This window comes from Ruditapes philippinarum, unplaced genomic scaffold, assembly GCF_026571515.1.
Source record: "Ruditapes philippinarum isolate M1 unplaced genomic scaffold, ASM2657151v2 ctg239_1_1_1_1, whole genome shotgun sequence".
Classification (NCBI taxonomy): Eukaryota; Metazoa; Mollusca; class Bivalvia; order Venerida; family Veneridae; genus Ruditapes; species Ruditapes philippinarum.
Genome location: NW_026858173.1, coordinates 279,874 through 301,377, shown reverse-complemented (window position 1 = coordinate 301,377; position 21,504 = coordinate 279,874). Strand labels below are relative to the sequence as shown.

Here is a 21,504-nt window from a genome sequence, read left to right as displayed (position 1 = left end):
TTCGATTTTGAATTGTGGTTTTCCACTTCGAATGACCTCGACATTACTAACTTAGTCATGTCATCTATCTGATAAAGGCTTATTTTGTGTCATTTTAAAATATATCTTTATCGTCTGCAATTAAACGATAAAGAAATTTAACAGGTATGTACAATATATAAGCTTTTAAAACTAATATCAAGCTTAGTTTATTCGTGTAAGATAGCAACAAGGTGATTTACGGTTCTGCTTTCGATTTAAAAGCTAAGATACGCATTGAGGTATTGAAAACGAAAGTAGACGCATGTTATTTGATTTTAAATAGCTTAATTATCTTTCTGTCCTTTTCTATTTTGATAAGTAATATTGCATGAGGTGACTTACATAGGTGATCTATCTAAGTGGAAACATGATAAAAAAGAAACCGAAAGTAGTGATAACCACTATAGAGTAATTTTAATGTAAATTTATGAGATGACATTGAGGCTATACGATACATTATGTATATTACAATTTAATTCGTATTTCTGTTATTTAAGAAGCCATTAAAACATTTTTTTCATGTAATTTTAGTTACTATCACATCAGTTAAGCAACAATTAAATTAAAGAACTGGAGCAATAGCAAAAGAAAATTTCAGGAAGTTTAAGGTGAGCATTTAAATTTTATTGCTCATTAAATTTTATTGCCATTTTTAGACTGATTGTATCCTTTATGGTAATATTTTGATTTTAACTTAAGAAAAATGTACTGACATATTAAGAGAAGTGATAAGGTAATTATTTACATGTTTACAGTATTATTACCATATTTCCACTGCGTAACTAACGCAGTAACGGCTTTTTTTGCATACATGTATTTTGACTCTTAATTTACGCGGATTGTAAATGCCGTTTTCACCGTGTTAACTTCTTTCTTTGTTCACGACGAGTTACTTAGTCGTGCACAAGAGATAATTTAGTGGTGCGCACGACATAGTATCTCGTGTCCACGACTTAATTATCTTGTGCGCACGACCTAGCAACTCGTGGCCACGACAAAGTATCTCGTGCGCATCACTTAATTATCTCATGCGCTGGACTCAGTACATGTAACTCGTGGCCACGACATAGTATCTCGTGCGCACCACTTGATTATCTCCTGCGCACAATGTAGTAACTCGTGACCACGACATAATATCTCGTTCGCACGAGATAAATAAAAACACACACATGTCACCTTTGTGCCACTGTACTTATATTACTTACTTATTCTAAATATCTACAAATGTAACAGGATTCCATATTATATGTATTATCCATCTTCTAGTAAACGACATGTTTGCCTTCATGCTGTCGTGTATGTTGACGAAATGAATTTATGCTTGACTTGTTATTCAGGTGTTGGAGGTTCTATACCCTGTCTCCTTCTTATAATTGTTATGGTCTTTCAAATACAAGTGACCATACGAATGGTGTAAATCAATGCTCTTACCAGTCAGCTATTAAGGTAACAAAACTAGAGAAAGTAGTTTGATATTCACATTAATTCATCGAAGTCCAAAAGTCTTAAAACATGAAATTTGACTTTTAACATTCATCGGCTGGGGCACTTAAAACAGAAAGATTTGCAAACGATTATGTAGCTAAAGCTACTTCAGCGAACAGGTTTTACTGTCGCAACGTCAAAATAAAAGCGACATATAAAGTTATGGAAGCCAGAACTAACGATTATGAAGAAAAATAAATAGATTGCAAATCGTGTGTATGAGTGAGTCTTAGTATACCGTCGCAACGCTACTCAAATTTAGAATGTAGGTCATTTTTCAACAATTAGGAAAACGATGTTAACTAGCCAATCACACAAGTGAAATATTGATCTAGACCTACCAGGGCTGGGAATCAAAACTGCGTCGTATCCTACAAAATGTAAACAAACGCCGCCATCTTGGAACGAAAAACGTATGTTTTTGTTTATAACTCTTTTTGTTGGAAATGACTGAAAACAAGATATATGTATTAACACGCTACACTATTTTCCGCTTCGTTCGGTATATATTGCTTGCACAACTATTTTGTAAAACAAAAGTTATAGCGAACTTGCAACTCGAAGCGAGGCAGAATTTTTAATGAAAATGTGTGGATACGAACGCAGTTCATATTGCTTTAATCTATCGTTTTTTCCTTCAAATCAATTATATATCTGTTTCAGAGTTTCACCATAAACTTCGAAATATAATTTTGCATCATTTACTAAAATTTATTAAAAGAGAGATGTTTATTTTCTAAGAAAATAATGATTTTTTTACGAAATGATACGACGCAGTTGAAAATAAAATATGATACGACGCAGTTGTAATTTTTGGCAGTCCTTTTCAACAGGGATAATTTTGGCAATATATTTCTTATTTTATGGAATAATCACTTGCGCTAGATAAAAAACCCAGATTATTTGCGGTGTAAAGCAATATTCTGTTGATTATTTTAGAATACAATGTGTCATGTCCAATATAACATTTAATTTGAAAGTTTACATTGCGGAAGCTATTTTTCTGTAAAACATGAACATGTTACCTTATTGATCATAATATCTGAATAATTTCTTATATTTTTTCCTGTATGTTCAATATTAATACTTATTTTTTTTTCGCAAAAAAATGTAGAAATCTATTAACTTAAATTCATTTTGGCTAGCTACGCTCTAAGTTAACTGTGGTTCTGCATGTTCTGGGTAATGACTGCTTTTTTGTGGTTTCTTTTCAAACTTTCACTCTACACATAGCTTTACTAGGGGCGAGGACCTCAGGTGCGCCTTTGTGCATAATTTCAGGCAAAATGTTGTACCTGCAGAGAACCGTCGACATTTTGAAACTAGCTTGATTGGTTTTCCACACAAAAGAATAAAAAGTCCCTGGTGGTTTTCGAATTCATAGCAGTTCAGTTCAAGTGATTTGAATTCAGTAAACATAAACAGCTCGGCCTCGGTCGGACACACATGTCTGATTTGTTTTTTTCAACAAAATTTGTTACCGTCAGCTGTACAAATAAGCAGCTTTTTTATTAACTTCTGACGTGAAGTTTTAAGATTATAAATATTTGAAATAATTATAAAGAGAATAAAATTTAAATTTCTTATTTCGGTATTAATAGCAGAGAAATTTTCAATGTAAACAGGGGGTAATCCTCTGTGAAGTCATTTTCTACTAAAAAACTTTTGTTTCATGTTTTCAGGCAATTCATTATCAAAAATAAAGAATCACACTTTCGTATGAAGGTATGTTAAGATGTCATGTCTCTAGTCTGTTGGAAATTCGATACGATAATCTGACATTTTCTGTTCAATATTGTGAAAACTTAATAATTCTTCAATACTGTTGTAAGATCATGTCTGCCTATATCTGTATCAAAATTTATCGGTGCAATAGCGTAAAAATACCTTTGCAAAACGGACACCTTTTTTACAAAATAATTTGTAGTTGTATCAATTGTAACTCGATTTTGAAAAGTTTTTGATGGAGAAGAATGATACTTAGGTGCAAATATAGAAAAATACATTCCGTAGACATTTCCTCATCGGCGATAAAGAAACGCAGGGGTAAATGTTCCGCGGCGCTGAAATCATAAAATGACTAAACGGAACGCATAACCTACTTGCAAAAATATATTGTAGCTTAACCATTTAATAATATTATTTTAAAAAATTTAATGTTAGGTTTCAAACAATAAAGCTCATCTGTCCTCCGTCGATTATTAAGAAAATGAATACATAATAAATTGGCACGTAAAAAGACAAAAGTAATAACGGAATTGACGGAAATAATTGCTCATTAATTACAAGTAACAACGGTAGGCATGCAATTTGCGCATTCCCGATAGCGAAAGACCTTTTCAAAATTTGTAATTTTTTTTCTCTTTTTTTTTTAGAAAAAAGTCATTCCTGATTAATACAGGGTCCAGTGGAGGTTACACTGGAATATTGAATTTTGTATCATAAAATAGTAATCACTCCCATTTTCGAACTCACGTGAACAAGTTAATAAGCATGCTAAGGCAATACTTAGAAACATCGTTGTTCATATGGGTGTGCGATCACGTGTTTCAATGTATATTGCATTTGATACATGCTTTTCGGAATTTGTAGATGCTTATGATTTAGTACTAAAATGCGACCGAAAAATGCAGCCTTAAATAGAATTGTATTACATTTCCATTTTTAAATGAAACCAATGAGTGACCTAAGTTGTAAACAAGAAATGTTGTAGGACGTTATTGGCATACCTAGCACATAATTTTAAAATAGTTTAACCAATATTCAGCCTGCAATGAAAATACAACTGCGTCGTATCATATTTTTATTTTCAACTGCGTCGTATCATTTTTCGTAAAATCTTTATTTTCTTGGAAAATAAACATCTCTTTTAAATGAAAGTTTAGTAAATGATGCAAAATTATGTTTTGAGTTTATGGTGAACTCTGAAAACGAGTATATAATTGATTTTAAGGAAAAACGATAGATAAAGCAATATGAACTGCGTCGTATCCACACATTTTCATAAAAATTCTGCCTCGCTCGAGTTGCAAGTTCGCTATAACTTTTGTTTTACAAAAATAGTTGTGCAAGCAACATATACCGAACGAAGCGGAAAATAGTGTTGCGTGTTAATACATATATCTTGTTTTCAGTCGTTTCCAACAAAAAGAGTTATAAACAAAAACATACGTTTTTCGTTCCAAGATGGCGGCGTTTGTTTACATTTTGTAGGATACGACGCAGTTTTGATTCCCAGCCCTGCCTACATACATTTGTAAATCTCGGAAAAATTATTTCGAGTCCCGTCATGTCACAAACTTTAAGAGAGTCCCTTTAAAACATATGTTTCATTATTGTTTATTGCAATTGATTACGACAACAATTTTAATTACAAATAAATGTTGAATGTCTTGTAGATTGCTTACTAGCGTAAACATTCCACATCTCAGGCAATGTTCTATTTTCAATTTCAAAGTCGACATCGTTATACACCGCGCATTTTTACCTCCCTTTCATCATAAATGCAGATTTATGTTATAAATGAATGAATAGATAAATAAATAAATAAATTAATAGATAAAGTATTTATTTTTAATTAATTATCACTCTTTACCTAATGATTAATTAATTAGTTAAAAATGATACATCTATGTAATAATATTATACCATAAATAAATATGTACTTTTTTTAGATTTATTTTTTTATTTCTTTGGCGGGGGGGGGGATGAAATTGAACCACAGTTTTATTACAAACATTTACACATATTTTACATCTGGGGTGGGGGTAGTAGATATTGACCTGGCTACGCGCCGTGTGTTGTACATAGTGGGAACTGGGGATAATGGCCAATCAACGCTCCGAACACCTGCAATTTTGCCTACTGTATGAATTCAATTTAAGCTACGCCCCTTAGATGTATTTAGTCCAAAGTGATAATATTATGTCTACTTAATACATGTTATGTTAAGCTGGAATCCCATCGTAAACATACAGTAGACATATTTATATCTGAAACGAAAGTAGGAAAGTTAGGGTAATCACCGAAATTTTTATGTAGCCTTTAGAATCGATTATGTCCCTTTACCTGTAAGTCAAATAACGCATTTAAGATAGTAACACTACTGTCTGACCCTGGACTTGAAATAAATAGATTGTATTTATAGTACATTAAGATATTATAATTTGCCCAAACCTTGAAGATTTACCTTGAAGCAAGGCTACATGGGAACAGTGAAATCGAAACTAGAATCGTAATATATTTACAGAAATTAGGGAGTAGAAAAGCAAGGACTTTGTGATTGTGGCTGTAAGACGTTTATGAATTTTATTTTTTAGTAATCTTTCAATATTTTTCTTATTGTCATTAACGTTATTAAAACACTTTTCTTCTTACACATTTACCAGCATATCACTATCATTCTATTTTTCTAACTGCATGCCAAAATTAACTAAACTTATTCATAATTAGACACACTGTGTACTTGTGTGAGAGAGAACTTAATCTTGCATAGTAAAATATGCCTTACTTTTTTCAAATTCAGACAATTTAACCTTGAAATTTTGTAACTTAGAAACATATCTATACAAGTATATAGTCTCTTTACAAATTTAGTGCTTTCATTTTGCATATTGAAATATGATATTGTCGCCAAAAGGATATATTTAGTGTTTTAAAAATTCGTTTCAGTTCACACTTATCTTAAAAAATATATAATATATTAAAAACACCAGTCATTTTGTAATCCCGGTCCCGACTCCGAGAGATAGCGTGGTAGGCCCAGGGGTGATTGGGAGGCTAGCGAAGGCCCAGAATAGTGTAGACAAGCAGATGCTTAATGCCCCTGTACTGAACGAGCGTATGGCATCATCCGCTATATAGTGGCATTTTAAATGGAACTGAATGACATTAGCTATTCACCTCACTCCCTTGTGATGTGATAAGCGCCTATCGCATTGCATGTATATTTATTTCAAAGCTAACAACGAGGCGCTACTTTCGTTTTTAAATGAAAAGGACACACATCAGAGATACCTCTCTACAGATATGCACTATGTTTTTTTTATCTTGCATTTTGTTAATGGCAGGTTTTCTTGTTTTGCACATATATTTTACTTGAAATTGAATGACATTAATGATGAAATTTACAGAGTATGTGATGTAGTGTACGAAGGGGAAGTGTGACAATATAGTCTACAGACATTTCTTTCGGTAAGTATTTTTGTTAAATTAATTAGCATTTATCTTAATACTTATTTTGATAAGAAGATAAACTGTAATATTGAATCTATACGGCATCACAGTGCTTAAATTTAATCGCTGACATTTTTTGTCTACTCGTAATCAATTTCGAGCTATTCTTTTATATTTTTTTTGCGGGGGGGGGGGGGGGGGATGGGTGGGTGATTTCCATATATAAAACAACAGTTTTACAACATACTATACAGCTATAATGATATTTAAATCAAAATCTTTCATTGTATACTAATTTGAAAATAAAATGATTATGTTATTCGTTTTCCAATATTATCATACATAATTTATCAAAAATCACTGAAAATAAAAGAAATGAAAGAGTAGAATATGAAAATTGTTATATGAGGAAGATGTTGTTTAGCGAAATGAACTTCCCTTTCTTCTCAGATTGGGTGGGGCGTAGGTTTATTAAGGTGCCCGCTCGTGCCAGAAACAATGTTCTTGCATATCAGACTGGCGTTTCCGTTAGTTTTACCCATGCCGGAAATTTCATCTGGCATGGGGGGGGGGGGGGTCCAGATGAGTCGCGTGCTGTACAATGGCACGTTAAAGATGACGTCATTTTACCGTTATGAATGATTTTGTAATTCATACGCTGTTGAATGAAAGTAGGTACGGTTGTAATGATATAAATTTTCATTGAAAATAAAGATAAAGAATTTAAAATATAATGGAATATGGTAGAATATGCAAGAAAAAATATCTGACATATGTTTGCGGTTCGGATCGGAATATCCGTCCCTCGGTCACCCGCCCATGGGCGGTTACTCGGCAAGCCTCGTTACCGCCCAATGGGCGGATCACCTGGCGACGGATATTCCGGTCCGAACCGCAAAATATGACAGATATTATTACTGTGATGAGGACACCGGATTACCCCATTCTTCCGTAAAATTGGATGCAAAACATCTATTTTACTTTTTGTAAAGCTGAAACTTCCTTGTATGGGCTTTTAGCTTTAAATCTTTTTACTAGCTTTAAATGTCAATTATGCTCCAGAAATGCTTTTATTTCTATTTCGTCTAAACCTTTTACTGTTGTTTTGTTGTAAAACTTTCCAAAAGGTTTCTCATTCAACAGTTTTCTGAAAGATATTCTTTTGGCAATTAGTACGAGTACAGTTATACTGATTAAGTATTGTGTGTTTTAACATTATAAAACTCATGTTTTCTCTTGTTACTGAAGAATTATGTACTCATTTTTTAGGCAAAATGTGCCTTTAAAGCGTTGATGAATGTCTAACTAGCAGATATTTTGCAGATCTATTCAAGGTTAACAGCAAACCAAGGACAATGGGGAACGTGCCTTCTGTGAAGTTGAAGGAAGAAAATGCACACCTGGAAATAAATGAAAAACTGGTTCAAGATTTCCAAGTATTGACATTTTACAAGTTGCATTATATATATGCATGTACCATTACATAATTTCATGCTTTCAAAAAGTATTTCTATTTTAGTTTTTTTGCATGCCCGATAAGATTAAAGATAAAAGTAAGTAGAAATTTATTTAAACTTAATCGAATAATACGTGGGAAACTATAATAGTTAAATTTCAATATTAGAAAACTGCTCCCGTTATAAATCAATTTTTACTTTTGATTTACAGTATCATATTAAACTAGTTGACCATTCAATGGCGGCTTTTGCAAGGACAACAAATTCGTTAAGGGAATCTTCTGCAACTGTCAAACAAAATAAAACTGACGGTAACGGCGATTCTAGTGTGAAAGGTATGTAGCCATTTTCATATTCTACAATATATAGGAGTGTTTGAACATTTTCAACATGATTCATGATATCATATTTAACCAGGAAAACATTCTCTATACAGAAATGAAATATTTATAGAAAAATCACGTTTAAAAGTGAATTGTTTCAAAAGGAAAATTGTTCATTTTCAACAGATTGGTGATGTAATTTCATCACTGGCTTTGTCAAAACATTTGAAGTTCTTCTACGTTTATTTATTGTGTCTTAAGTCCTGAAACATTAACTTAATATAAATGAAATGCACCTATTGGTTCATTGTTTTTGCTCACTGAGTTGTTAGATCTACATGTTTGTGTCTACAGCTCCATTATGATCCCCAGTTTGATAAAGGTTCAACTAAGGTCAAAACAGCCTAAATCATTAAATTTAAATATCTTACATAAATAGAATGGGACACTTAGAGCAAGATTAAATTGAAAATTGATGTTTTGAAGCGATTAATTTATACCCCAATTTATTTAGGCTAAAAACTTTAAAAGTTTTTCAGTTTAGGTCATTTTTTGTACAATAAATTGACTAATATCCAAAAACGAAGTGAGCAAATGATTTGAAATTGTGCCGCCAGTTATTTGTATAGACCTTCATTAAACAGTATAAATTCTCGAAAAAATATTTCCAGTGCCGTCATGTAAAAAAATCTCAGTCGAGTCCCTTTAACATGGTCTTGTAATAATCTTAAGTGAGTGATATAAGGCCATCTCACGATTCTGAATCTAGTTGAGTCTGACATATTAGTGATATTACTATCAATACTTAGTTTTGTTATGTGTAACCAAATTATGTACAGTTACTTAGTAGTTGGTTAATAATACGGTTAACAATTGACCAATATAAAGCAATACTAAACATACACAACAAAATGATTACAGCCCTTTAAATTGTTAACATTGTTTTCTTTCTTTCTCACAAAGGTGTAGAGGATAAGAAAGAGCTGGGTAATAAACCCACGTTTATGACGATTCTCGAAACAATTGATGTAAGTTATTTCAAATACATTTTGATTTTCAATTTAACACATATTGACTCTTTATAGTATTGACAAGGACACATTGAAAAGAACACTCCAGTATGGACCTCTTTCAACAACCCATACTACAAGTGTATATCGAACCACAGTCGGAGGCTGAGGTCCGATATGCCTGATGATTTCAATGCCCTTTACACTTGCCGTTTGATATGTTTTCTAATCTTGTGCACTTACTTTTAAGACAACTCAAACAATAAAATATATTCAACATGTTCAAAAACACAGTAAGATTAATTTTGGTGGCATATGATATGACGTAATGTCTATTTGAGCGAATTATATTCATCGGAGGATCAACTGTTTCAGTGACGGTTCAGTTTTTAATGACTTTTTTTTAAAAAATGTGCAGCTTTGAAAAATCAATGTTTCAAAGTGTTTATGTATAGGATGTCGACTGAGTACGAGTTCTTTCTGTAAAAGATCAGAGTATACCGGTTTGATGAAATTGGACAAATTGAAATGTTTTTTCATCAGTTATTTGCTGCTTTAATAAATTCAAATGTGGGTAAATTTCGACTGAAGATGTAACCCTTGACCATCGGCCCTAAACAGTAACGTCTGTAAAGTGAAAGAAATATTCAACAATGATGCACGATACACCACTAAGCAAAAACGATTACCGTAGGTGTCTCATTAGAAGCCACTCATACCACTCTCAAACTTGATTTGAAAATGAGAAAGATCTGTGCAGAATGGATTTTCCATTTGCTGAGAGATGAGCAGAAAAAGACTCTCGTGTAATGTGCGTAGTTGTTGCTTAAGGCGTATCCGAGATACAATACACGGTCTTTTGCAAATGTCGTCACTGGTGACGAAACATAGGTTAAAAACGAACACACCAAAAAAAAATATGTGGGAAACAAAGTCTGGCAAAAGACCATGCATTGCAAAATGACTATTAGTATAAAGAAGGTAATGTATACCGTTTTTTTAAACTTCAGGGTCCCGCCATTCAGGTTGCTTTTCCTTAATACAAATCTGCTATTGTGACATTTAAAAAGACAAAAGTTATTTGAAAACCAAACAAATACTTTCGAAACCATGGCACGCAACAGATTTGACCGGTGTCAGATTATTGCATGACAACGCGTCAACGCACAAAGAGTCGTGGACGTCTTTCTGAAGCACACATATTGATATATAGTTAAGCTCAAACCACACTTATTGTATTCATCTGTCTTTGTCCCGTGTGAATTTATTTTGTTTCCCATGCTACAGCATACCTTTCAGGTCTAAAACATTCGTCTTGTTCAGCTCAAACACATCGGTTCTACAATATTTCAGTGTCATAAATGCCTAAAAGACTATGAAAATACCTTAAAAGACTGGAGACTGAAACTGTGTATATATGAGTTGAATAAATAGAGGGAACAAACTAAACAAAAATCAGTGAAACCTATGAAGCATGAAACTTTACGAGCTTGTTGATACATAATTGAAGACTCCACCTATCATTTTACACCAGTATAATATGATATAGTTTTCTTTTAAGTTTTGTAAACTTGTTCTCCTGTGTATAAGTCAGCTTAGGTGATCACGACGAACCGACTATCAAACGTTTAGTTCAAAATCAGATATTTTATAAAATGAAACAAACTGAGAAGAGAACATTTCTATTTTACTGAATTTGTTGTAATAAATGTCTAGGTATAGATAATGTATTGTTTAAAGAATACCAATAAATACAAACCACTGTTTTGCTAGCTAATGTTTCTGGGCGTTGTTAGCTAGGAGCCAATTACAAATAAATATATTAAATATACTTTAGGTTTGTTTGGGTGATTCATGTAACATATTTATTTTGATAGTTTTTGTCATTGTTTGATCAGGAAAGATAACTTCACTGGGATCACAAATAAAAGTAATTTTCCTTACATCCTTACATGATATTTTAGATCATTACGGGTGAAATCTTCAAACTATGACCACGATGTCATCATTTTATGAAAATACAATGACGTCCTAATGGATCGACATAAGGAGTGCATGCTTATCACTTATCTTAAGTAAAATGGCACGTAAATGTTTTGTTTAAAACGGTAATTATTCCATATATAGAAATACTGACATATAGACTCACTTTTATAGATCTACCTGTCAGACCTGAAATATCATGAAATGAAATAGAACATATTCGCTGGGTATTGTTGGCAACATTTTTAGATAATTATTTTTATCATATTTAGTTTTCATTAGAATAAATTCCTTAATGAAACGCCAACCGATTGCGATCAACCGATTTCTTGCATCAAATTGCCGAACAACACAGATGGAAATAAGGAATACCCTACATTAAAAACAACGGGAATCGGTCTTGTCGCAAACGAACAACGCTGTCAGATAATGGATGCACGTAGGGCATTCCATGCATACGACTGCGTTGCTTGTTAAAAGGACGCGGTTACTAACTAAAGAACCAAGCTTGCAGCGTTCTTTTCATCACAATATTTGATTTTTCATCAAGGAAATCATCAAAATGAAAATTAAATTCTACTAATAATAATAAAAATTGCGAAAAAATATATTGAATCACATCGTTTGCTGGCTCAATTATTGCACAGGTAGAAAACAGGGTAACAGTTTAACAAACAAAACATGTCCTCGGGCATGAATACAAAACAAAGAAATAAGGGCAAATTCTGTAAAAGTGCTTACTGCTTAGCAGACTTACCTACCCCTGTTAGTTAACAAATACATGTATGTAAAAAGGCAATGAAATAATTTGACAAAATTGACTTCAGAATTTTCAGGCCTTAGCCATTTGATAATAAACAAACACTTTGAGTTAAACGTGAATTTCATTGAAAGACATTGAGCAATGCAACAATGCAAACCATGACGTTGTAAGATAAATATTGCAAGCTTGGTGAGATTATATAGAGAATGTATCCCGGGGTAGTGGCGATCAATTTAGTTTAACAGAGACTAATGCACGCTCCTAACGGTCCCGGGTGGATTAGCACTACCTGCAGAGGAAAGGTATTGACTGGCCAACTCGAACTTTCTACCTTTATACAATTAAGCACATATTGATTGAGCTGCAAGTACAGATATAAGGTAACCATGTACAACCTAGAGGCATCCAGAAGCTGGATGCTTTGCTGGTGCCATACCAGCTAGGACTTTCACAAACCTTATAGGGAGCATGATTATGCTTTGCCAAGCATTTGACTTTAGCAATATGTCACACACACGATACGGAGTCTAAACTTGTAAATACATGTATAAATTTGTGATTTGGAGAGCAAATTTGGAGAGCCATCCACATAAAAGTTTGGATATATAATATACTTATTTTCGGCCTCATAAATAATGTTAAATCAGTAACAGAATTTAAAATTTGAAACTGACATTAAAAAAGGTTTGCACGACGTTTATGAAAACATTGCCGGAAATGTTCACACTAAAATAACAGGTGCTTAGCAAAAGAAAACAAGTATATTTTGAAAGTGAATATGTATACCAAGTTTAAAGTAAACAACTGATGTTTCGGAGAAAATGGACTTATCAGGGAAAGGCTTAGGTTGGAAAAGAGGCAATAACACTTTTATTTTTTTAAGGATTTCTTACTCTTTTAAAGGGTGTCATCTTATTTATTTATTTGTAGTGTATAATGATGATAACAAAAATGCTTAAAAACTTGAAAATGATCTTGACCTGCATTCAGGTTTTTTATTCATTTATAAAGTCCTACTGTAATAACAGTAAACACTTTTTCTTAAAATATACTGAAACTGACATGTCGCTGAAACAGGGTATATTTAAATAAAAATATGATTTACTAGATATAAAATTCTAGCTTATGCTATGCAATATCATGTGTCACAATAAATTTGGGCGGGTTCCAATAGCGACTTACGCACACGTCGACGGGTGATGCAGATGCAATAGTACACACGAATATTAGGGCTTATTTGAATTCCATGGGACTAGTGAACTAGCGAATGGAACGAAACCATAATCTTTTTATTTACTTGCACTAGCATCTTCGAAAAAAACTCTTTAAAAATCTCGATGTATAATGTAAGATAACACATTACTTATTTTAGGAAGCCCTGTCAGATCAAAGCTTCATCTTTATGGATTCGCTGAGCAGACTGCTGAGTTTCATCATAGAAATAGGTAAAGGCTGTGGTATTATCACACCAGACGACGCAGAGCTATTCACCAACAAATACAAGTCGGGAACCTTTGCAGATGTTTCAAACAACGACTTACAATATCATGATGCACTAATTGAATCAATGCGAAAGAAATTGAAAAGAATGAAGGAATCACTGCTTTTGACCAAAAGCAAATTAGACAATTTAAATGACAGAGAATGCCACTATCAAGAAGAAATTAAACTTTTAAAACGCCAAGAGAGCACTCTTGATACTCGTGTTTTTCAACTGAAACAGGAGCTTGAAAACATTAGAAGTGAAAAAAATTCATTAGAAATGGACATTAATAATTTGAAAGAAGAGCTAAGTGACCTGAAAATAAAAAATGAAACACTTATGTCTAAAAATGATGAATGCTTACGAAACGTTGGTGCACTTGGTAAAGATAAAGAAGAATTACAAAAGATACTTAACGAAAAGCAAAGCGAAGCCGAATCACTTAAAAACAATCTCATTGATGACAGAAAGAATACAGCGACACTCCAAGAAAATAATGCCATTAAGATTAAGTCCTTGGAGGAAGAAAAACAAAAGTTGGAAGATTACTTTGGACACATCAAGACGTTACACAGTCTTGGTCAAAAACGATTAGAAGAACTAATGGAAGAAGAAAAGGCTATTCACGCGACCGGGAACGAACAACTGTTGGATTCTATAAAGCAAGCATTGATAGAGTATCAGACTGAAAACCAAAAAGAGTCAAGACATGAAACGCTTGTTTCAGAGGAGGGTTCTAAAATTAATGAGAAATTATGTGAAGTATCAAAGTGCTTGCGATTACTTGACGAAAAAATAACGAAAATGAATGAGTTTAACAATTTACAGTCAGCTGAAATAAAACGCCTTTCTAATGCGTTAACCCAGTCAAAATTAGAAGAAGATAAATTAATTAGGGCATTGAACAACGTAAAAGAACAGTATCTTCGTTGTGAAGAGGAAAGGGCATATTTAAAGAAAAAGGTCAATGATTTGGAAACAAACAACACAGCTTTAGAAGAGGTTAATCAATTTGAAAGGTGTTTGAAAATAAAAGAAGAGGAACTGAAAACACTAAAACTACTAAATGAAGATCAGATTAAAAGAATTGCGGGATTGGACAAATGCTTATCTAACTCATACAAATTGATTTTTATGAATTTAAAGCTGTTGTCAGATTACAAAAAGAGAGTGTCAATCGAGGACGGAAAACTTTTAATACATGAATTATTCAAAGCTGAAATCACTAGGATGAAACAGCAATCAACCGACATTAAACTGATCGAGGATAAAACAGACGTACTGCAGACACAAATAGAAGAGAAAGATAGGACGATACAAGGTCTCCAAACAAAATTAACCGGCCTTAGCGATGAAAATAAAGAATTGACAGCTAATTCAGATGCTCTTGTATTAAAACTACATCTTGCTCAGAAACAACCATTTGTCGGTTTGTATTAAGATTTTTGTTATTGTCAACAAATACTTAACTTCTATTTTCATTATTGAAACAATTGCAAGTAGCTTCAGTATTAAATGGACCATTCCAGTATTTGTAATTTCATGCAAGCTCGTTGACTGGCTTTCTAATTGCTTCACAGGGATAATATGTAGTCACTGGTTGAAATGTTTTGCACAGAAACGCACACATTGTTGCTTTTTTGACACTGCTTGAGACCATGGTAGCCGATAATTTTTTTATGGCTATAAAAGAGATTTTAGGTTGAGTCTCTCTGACGATACACAACAAGATTTTATAGTAGCAATTAATAATACTTCCCGATACTTTGATTATAATTCTGATCAATTTGTGTCTAATATCTATTCGAACGAACGTAACTGAATAAAGCGTTTTCTTTAAATTTTACTGCATCATTTTTGGATCTTCATATTACTATCAACAACAATACTATTCACTTAAAACTGACTTTGATATAGGTAAAGTAAAATAATTATTCACATTAAGATGGAGACGTACCCCATGCAAAATCTTACGTATATGTATTTCACTTAATTAGATTCGCCAGAGCTTGTAGCCACGTTAACGGTTTTAACGAGCGGAACATTTTCATAATTGCTTTCTAATTGCTTCATAGGGATAATAATTATGTAGTCACTGGTTGAAATGTTTTGCACAGAAACACACACATTGTTGCTTTTTTGACTCTGCTTGAGACCATTATTCACTTAAAAACTGACTTTGATATAGGTAAAGTAAAATAATTATCCTCATTTAGATGGAGACGTACCCCATGCAAAATCTTACGTATATGTATCTCACTTAATTAGATTCGCCAGAGCTTGTAGCCACGTTAACGGTTTTAACGAGCGGAACATTTTCATAATTGCTTTCTAATTGCTTCATAGGGATAATAATTATGTAGTCACTGGTTGAAATGTTTTGCACAGAAACACACACATTGTTGCTTTTTTGACACTGCTTGAGACCATTATTCACTTAAAAACTGACTTTGATATAGGTAAAGTAAAATAATTATCCTCATTTAGATGGAGACGTACCCCATGCAAAATCTTACGTATATGTATCTCACTTAATTAGATTCGCCAGAGCTTGTAGCCACGTTAACGGTTTTAACGAGCGGAACATTTTCATAATTGCTTTCTAATTGCTTCATAGGGATAATAATTATGTAGTCACTGGTTGAAATGTTTTGCACAGAAACACACACATTGTTGCTTTTTTGACTCTGCTTGAGACCATTATTCACTTAAAAACTGACTTTGATATAGGTAAAGTAAAATAATTATCCTCATTTAGATGGAGACGTACCCCATGCAAAATCTTACGTATATGTATTTCACTTAATTAGATTCGCCAGAGCTTGTAGCCACGTTAACGGTTTTAACGAGCGGAACATTTTCATAACTAGAAAGCTTCTCAACAGGGCTACCGCTATCATAAATTACGGAACTATTCTACAAAATTTTATTTTGCTCCCGGAAGGGAGAGCATATAGTCGGCACTTTGTCCGGTTGTCTGTCCGGGCTATGTAAGAGAAGTAGGGGGTCATCTAACTGTAAACAGAACAAAAGAGAACAATAGAGTTCATTCCGTAACAACAGAATAAGGGGCCATGGCCCTCTATTTAACAAAAGAAAATAACAAAAGAAATGGCCCCTTAGTCCATTTAAGTGGCACGTCCGTCCCATTTTCTTGTCCGGGACATAACTCTGACACAACTAGAGGTATCCACAAGAAACTTTTTAGGTAGATAGATCTCATTTTTAGAAGTGCAGTGTAGAAGAATCGTTAATCTGCCTTGCCTAATTATGGAGTAATTGCCCTTTGTTCATTTTTACCTATGAACTTTGTCCGGGACATGACTCTGAAACTGTAATAGATATCAACAAGAAACTTTGTAGGTAGATAGATCTTATTGGGTAAATGTACATTGCAAAAGAACTGTTACTCTGCCTTGCCCAATGTTTGAGTTATTGCCCTTTTACGATTTGACAGCATGAACTTTGTCCGGACCATAGAGAGATATTCACTTTAGAATCTTTGTAGGTAAATAGATCTTATTGAAACGTAATGCAAAGAACAGTTACTCTGCTTTGCCTAATTTTGGAGTTACAATGTATTGCCTTTTGTTCATTTTACACTTTGAACTTTGGCCAGAACATAACTCTGAAACTACAATAGGTATACTTTACTTCGACCGGCTGGCTCTTGTTATCGTTATTTTGAACTAATTTCAAAATTCAATACTGGCTTAAAAACATTTTTGCAACTAGGGATTAGGAAGCCTGACTTTTATGGGGAGGTGATTTCAAAACTTCTTAGGATCTTAGGTTATGGTATTTTTTCTGCTGTTTTTATTAAAGTTATTAGATGTTTTGTTAAAAGAGGATATGAGCCTACTAATTAAACTAACTAAATTCGGGGGAGCATATAGTCGCCGGGTTGTCCGTCCGTCCGTCAGTCCCGAATTCATGTCCGGTCCATAACTTATTTGAAGTCGGATTTTACAACTATTTTACAACCAGATTGAGACGACGTGTCGCGCGCAACATTTGGGTCGCTATCTTGAAAAGCAGAAAAATTGTGTCCGGCCCATAATTTCGCTATTTGAAGTCCGATTTTACAACTATTTCACAGAAATGATCACCATGTTTAGACGACGTGTCGCGCACAACATGTAGGTCGCTCTCTTGAAGGTCAAGGTCACAGCATCACCTTGCAGCAAAATAGTGTCCGGCCCACAACTTCATATTTGAAGTCGGATTTTACAACTATTTCACAGAAATGATAACCATATTGAGACGACGTGTAGCGCGCAACATTTGGTCACGACCTTGAAGGTCAAGGTCACATTATGACCTTGTTTTAAAGAATGAACATACCTACTAATATCTACCATGTTAAGACCACCTTCTTTGTATTTTTTAATGATTACATATTGTTTTATTTTTGCCTTACCTTCCCATATAAAATCATAAAATAAGTCATTAAGGGTTTTCAAAAAAGCAGTATTAGGTGTAGGTAGGCTTGTAAAACAATGAGTAAATAAAGGAAGCAATATTGACTTAACAACTTACAGTTATTTTTCCTAGTGGAGTTTTTTTCCAATGACTATAATACTATTTTTTACTTTCTGCAGCTTTGAACTTTGTACGGGACATAAATCTGAAACCATTAGAGGTATCAACATGAAACTTTGTAGGTAGATTGATCTCATTAAATAGAAGTGCAGTGTAAAAGAACATTTACTCTGCCTTGTTTATTTTATGAGTTATTGTCCTTTGTTCATTTCTAAACTTTGAATTTGTCTGTGACATAACTCTGATACTACAATAGGTATACTTTCCTGTGTCCAAAACCTATTCGGGAAGCATCACCCGGTTTAACCGGTTCGAGTTTTTATTTTATTCTGAGTCTAGTAGACATCTGCAGAAGTGCATACTTAAACACAGTTATGTCTGCGGGTGTGAAATTACAATGCCAAGAAGCTTTAGAGCTTCAGATATTTTGTATGCAGCATTTCGTACTGGATATCTACAAATATTTTGAAAATTATTTAGTTTGAATTAAAATTACAACCCAGTGCGAAATATTTTCTGACTTGTATTGAAGAATTGTGACTTTTTCTGGAAATTTATCTCAAAACAGCGGTCCAGGGTCATCATGGCCCATCAGTCTTGTTAATCTTTATGGATTTAGAAATGTTTTCTATAGCATGCTATACACCGCCTCCGTGGTCGAGGGGTTAGAGTCGATGACTTCTAATCCAGTTACCTCTCTGGCGTGGGTTCGATCCCCGGGAGATGCTTTGGTAGTTTAGCGCGGAAGAAGGTTGTTTAGTACTGGTGTAACTCTCCAGGAACGATGGTTAGGAAACTACCCGCCTATATGACTGAAATAATGTTGGGAAAAGGCGTAAAATGAAACAAACAAACAAACAAACTATAGCATGCTATAAAGTCAATATTTATTCTCCTGTTTTGTTTGTCAGTTCAAGTGCATCACCATCCTAAATTCAAGGCAAGCAGGGCTGAGAAGGAGGTTTATCATAAACTACAGCTGCGATTCAACGGAGAGAACATTGCTGTACATTTTACACCTATCGAATATATCATGAAGTCTGACACTCCTGTGATTGTTCTTTGCCAAAGACAATTCGGAATGAATCGAGATAAAGACTTAGCAAACGTTACACTATCTTATATAGGTAGTACAATTTTTTTGTTGACATTTTAGTTATAAAAACTTAACTTGAAATAAAAGATCGATAAATGGACAGATTGTATACGCTGTTCCCGTTGTTATTTGCTCTCCTTTAACTTCATGAGCTGAAATTCTAGGAAACCATTAAAATAATTGGCACGAAGGTCAGTTTATAACAAAATAATACAAGTATTATGTAGTCATATTTCATCATGATAATTGTTTTTAAGACGGAGGCTGTCTGTTTTCATATTTACATCCTGTGACATAGGAGGTCACTTAATAAAAGAAAAAAATATATAAATCGTTTTAACACTTCTTCCTCACACACAAAGAAATGTTGTTGATGTTTTGGTTTTTATTTATACAACTTCTTTACTCTTAATGTATCTACTTCAAACTTTAGATATATGTTTCTTATCATAACCGCCATCATATGTAGTAAGGTTTATAGCTCTAGCACCTATACAACCAGGAATGTTCAAAGATTTACCCTCTGTCTGTCAGTAAGAATGTCCGTCCCTAAAACCGTTTCTTGAGATCACTTTTAAAGAACTTTGAACTTTTCCAACAAATTTAATAAACTAGTGAACAGATGAAACATTAGTTATACAAATTATCCTGAGAAAATTGAATATTTTGATTATCTGTTGCATAATCACACTTTTCTTATTAGGCAGTGAAACTTAATACATTACTATGATACAATCAGATAACACAAAATATTTTAGTTCATTCATACAAAGTTCTTCCAAAATGGCAAAATCAAATGGCCACGGCCCTTCAGAACGTTGCTTGGGTTCTATCCGGTAGGGGACTTTAGTATTGCTTGCAAAACTTAGATATTGCTTGTCCTTTCTGCGACTTCTGTAAACCATAACAGGCAATTTAAACTTTCGTGTGAGGTAAAAAGGTTAAACTGAACGTTACAATTTTATTTTCTTAATAAGATATTTGTATTTTATTTTAGATACAAAGATGAACAAGTTTACAGCTTTGATACTTTTTCACAACAAAGATCATAGGTCATTTAAAAAAGAAGAAGGAGGAAAACGTTTATGTAGGAGCAGAAAATTCTGTGATGTATATGACATAATATATGACTCAGAAGGAATATGCCAATGCGGTGAAAATTCTACAAACATAGATAGTATGTTTGAATTTATTAAAAAAGCATTCAGTTGGTCGCCACAGAAAGAAGTTGAATCGGCTGTATAGAATTTACTTTCTGTATACAGTTTCTTCATGGGGGCAACCTCATCATGTGTTATTATTGTCATATGTTAACTAAAGATCGTTTGAAATTCATGTTTCGTACTCTATTTTATTTTTTGTACCTTTTCGAAGAATCGAAGGAATGATTTTAGCTACAGTTTCTGTGTCATTCCCGTTGCCCTCCAGAATACTTAAAATTAGCCATATTTTCTTATAGTCCTAAACGGATTATCTTCAAACTTGGACAACAACCATTTTGATAATACCTTCAAGCAGACCAGACTGGACAGTCTTATAATGAATCATTAATGTCCTTGACCATTAAGGTCTAATGTTTGATTTTTTGTTTAATTTTTGCTTTTAAATTGGCTTTTAACGTGCTTTCCAAGAATAATATGCTTTCATCCTTGGATACAACAAGCCTAAGGTAGACATTTTTATTATGACCATCACTTTTCAATGACATTTTCCTTGAAGGTCAAACTACTAAATTTTGCTTTGAATTTAGTTGTATGTAATTATACCCCCACAAACGAGGTTAAGGGGGTATATAGGAGTCAGCTGGTCGGTCCGTCGGTTGGTCGGTCCACATCATGGTTTCCGAACGATAACTAGAGTTTGGAATAACGTATTACAGTCAAACTTAGTATATAGCAACCTTATGTAGAAAAACCCGATTGGTATTGCATTTCGATCACCCGGGGTCAAAGTCAAGGTCACCGTTACTTAAAATAGAAAAATGGTTCCCGGATAATAACTAGAGTTAGGAATGATATATTGTAATCACAATTGGTGTATTTCAAGTTTATATGAAAACAACGTTTGGTAGTGCATTTGGACCCCCTGGGGGTAAAATCAAGGTCACAGTTGCTAAAAGTAGAATAGTGAATTCCGGGCAATAACTAGAGTTAGGACTGAGATAAA

At 33.5% G+C, this 21,504-nt stretch overlaps 1 protein-coding gene across 2 annotated transcripts; it reads left to right on the top strand.

Annotated features, from left to right (window-relative positions):
• Positions 1-19: 19 nt before the first annotated feature.
• Positions 20-20,673, top strand: LOC132752368 (rho-associated protein kinase 2-like). 2 transcript variants are annotated; one of them, XM_060742683.1, is made up of 9 exons: positions 20-144; positions 553-629; positions 6,639-6,699; positions 8,005-8,117; positions 8,350-8,473; positions 9,425-9,489; positions 13,590-15,129; positions 19,154-19,369; positions 20,336-20,673. In XM_060742683.1, the coding sequence occupies exons 4-9, from the start codon at positions 8,037-8,039 to the stop codon at positions 20,581-20,583; spliced, it is 2,274 nt and encodes a 757-aa protein (XP_060598666.1). In that variant the 5' UTR covers positions 20-144; positions 553-629; positions 6,639-6,699; positions 8,005-8,036; the 3' UTR covers positions 20,584-20,673. The 2 variants fall into 2 exon arrangements, with proteins under 2 accessions (XP_060598666.1, XP_060598667.1); XM_060742684.1 differs by lacking the exons at positions 20-144; positions 553-629 and adding an exon at positions 5,654-5,796.
• Positions 20,674-21,504: the final 831 nt, after the last annotated feature.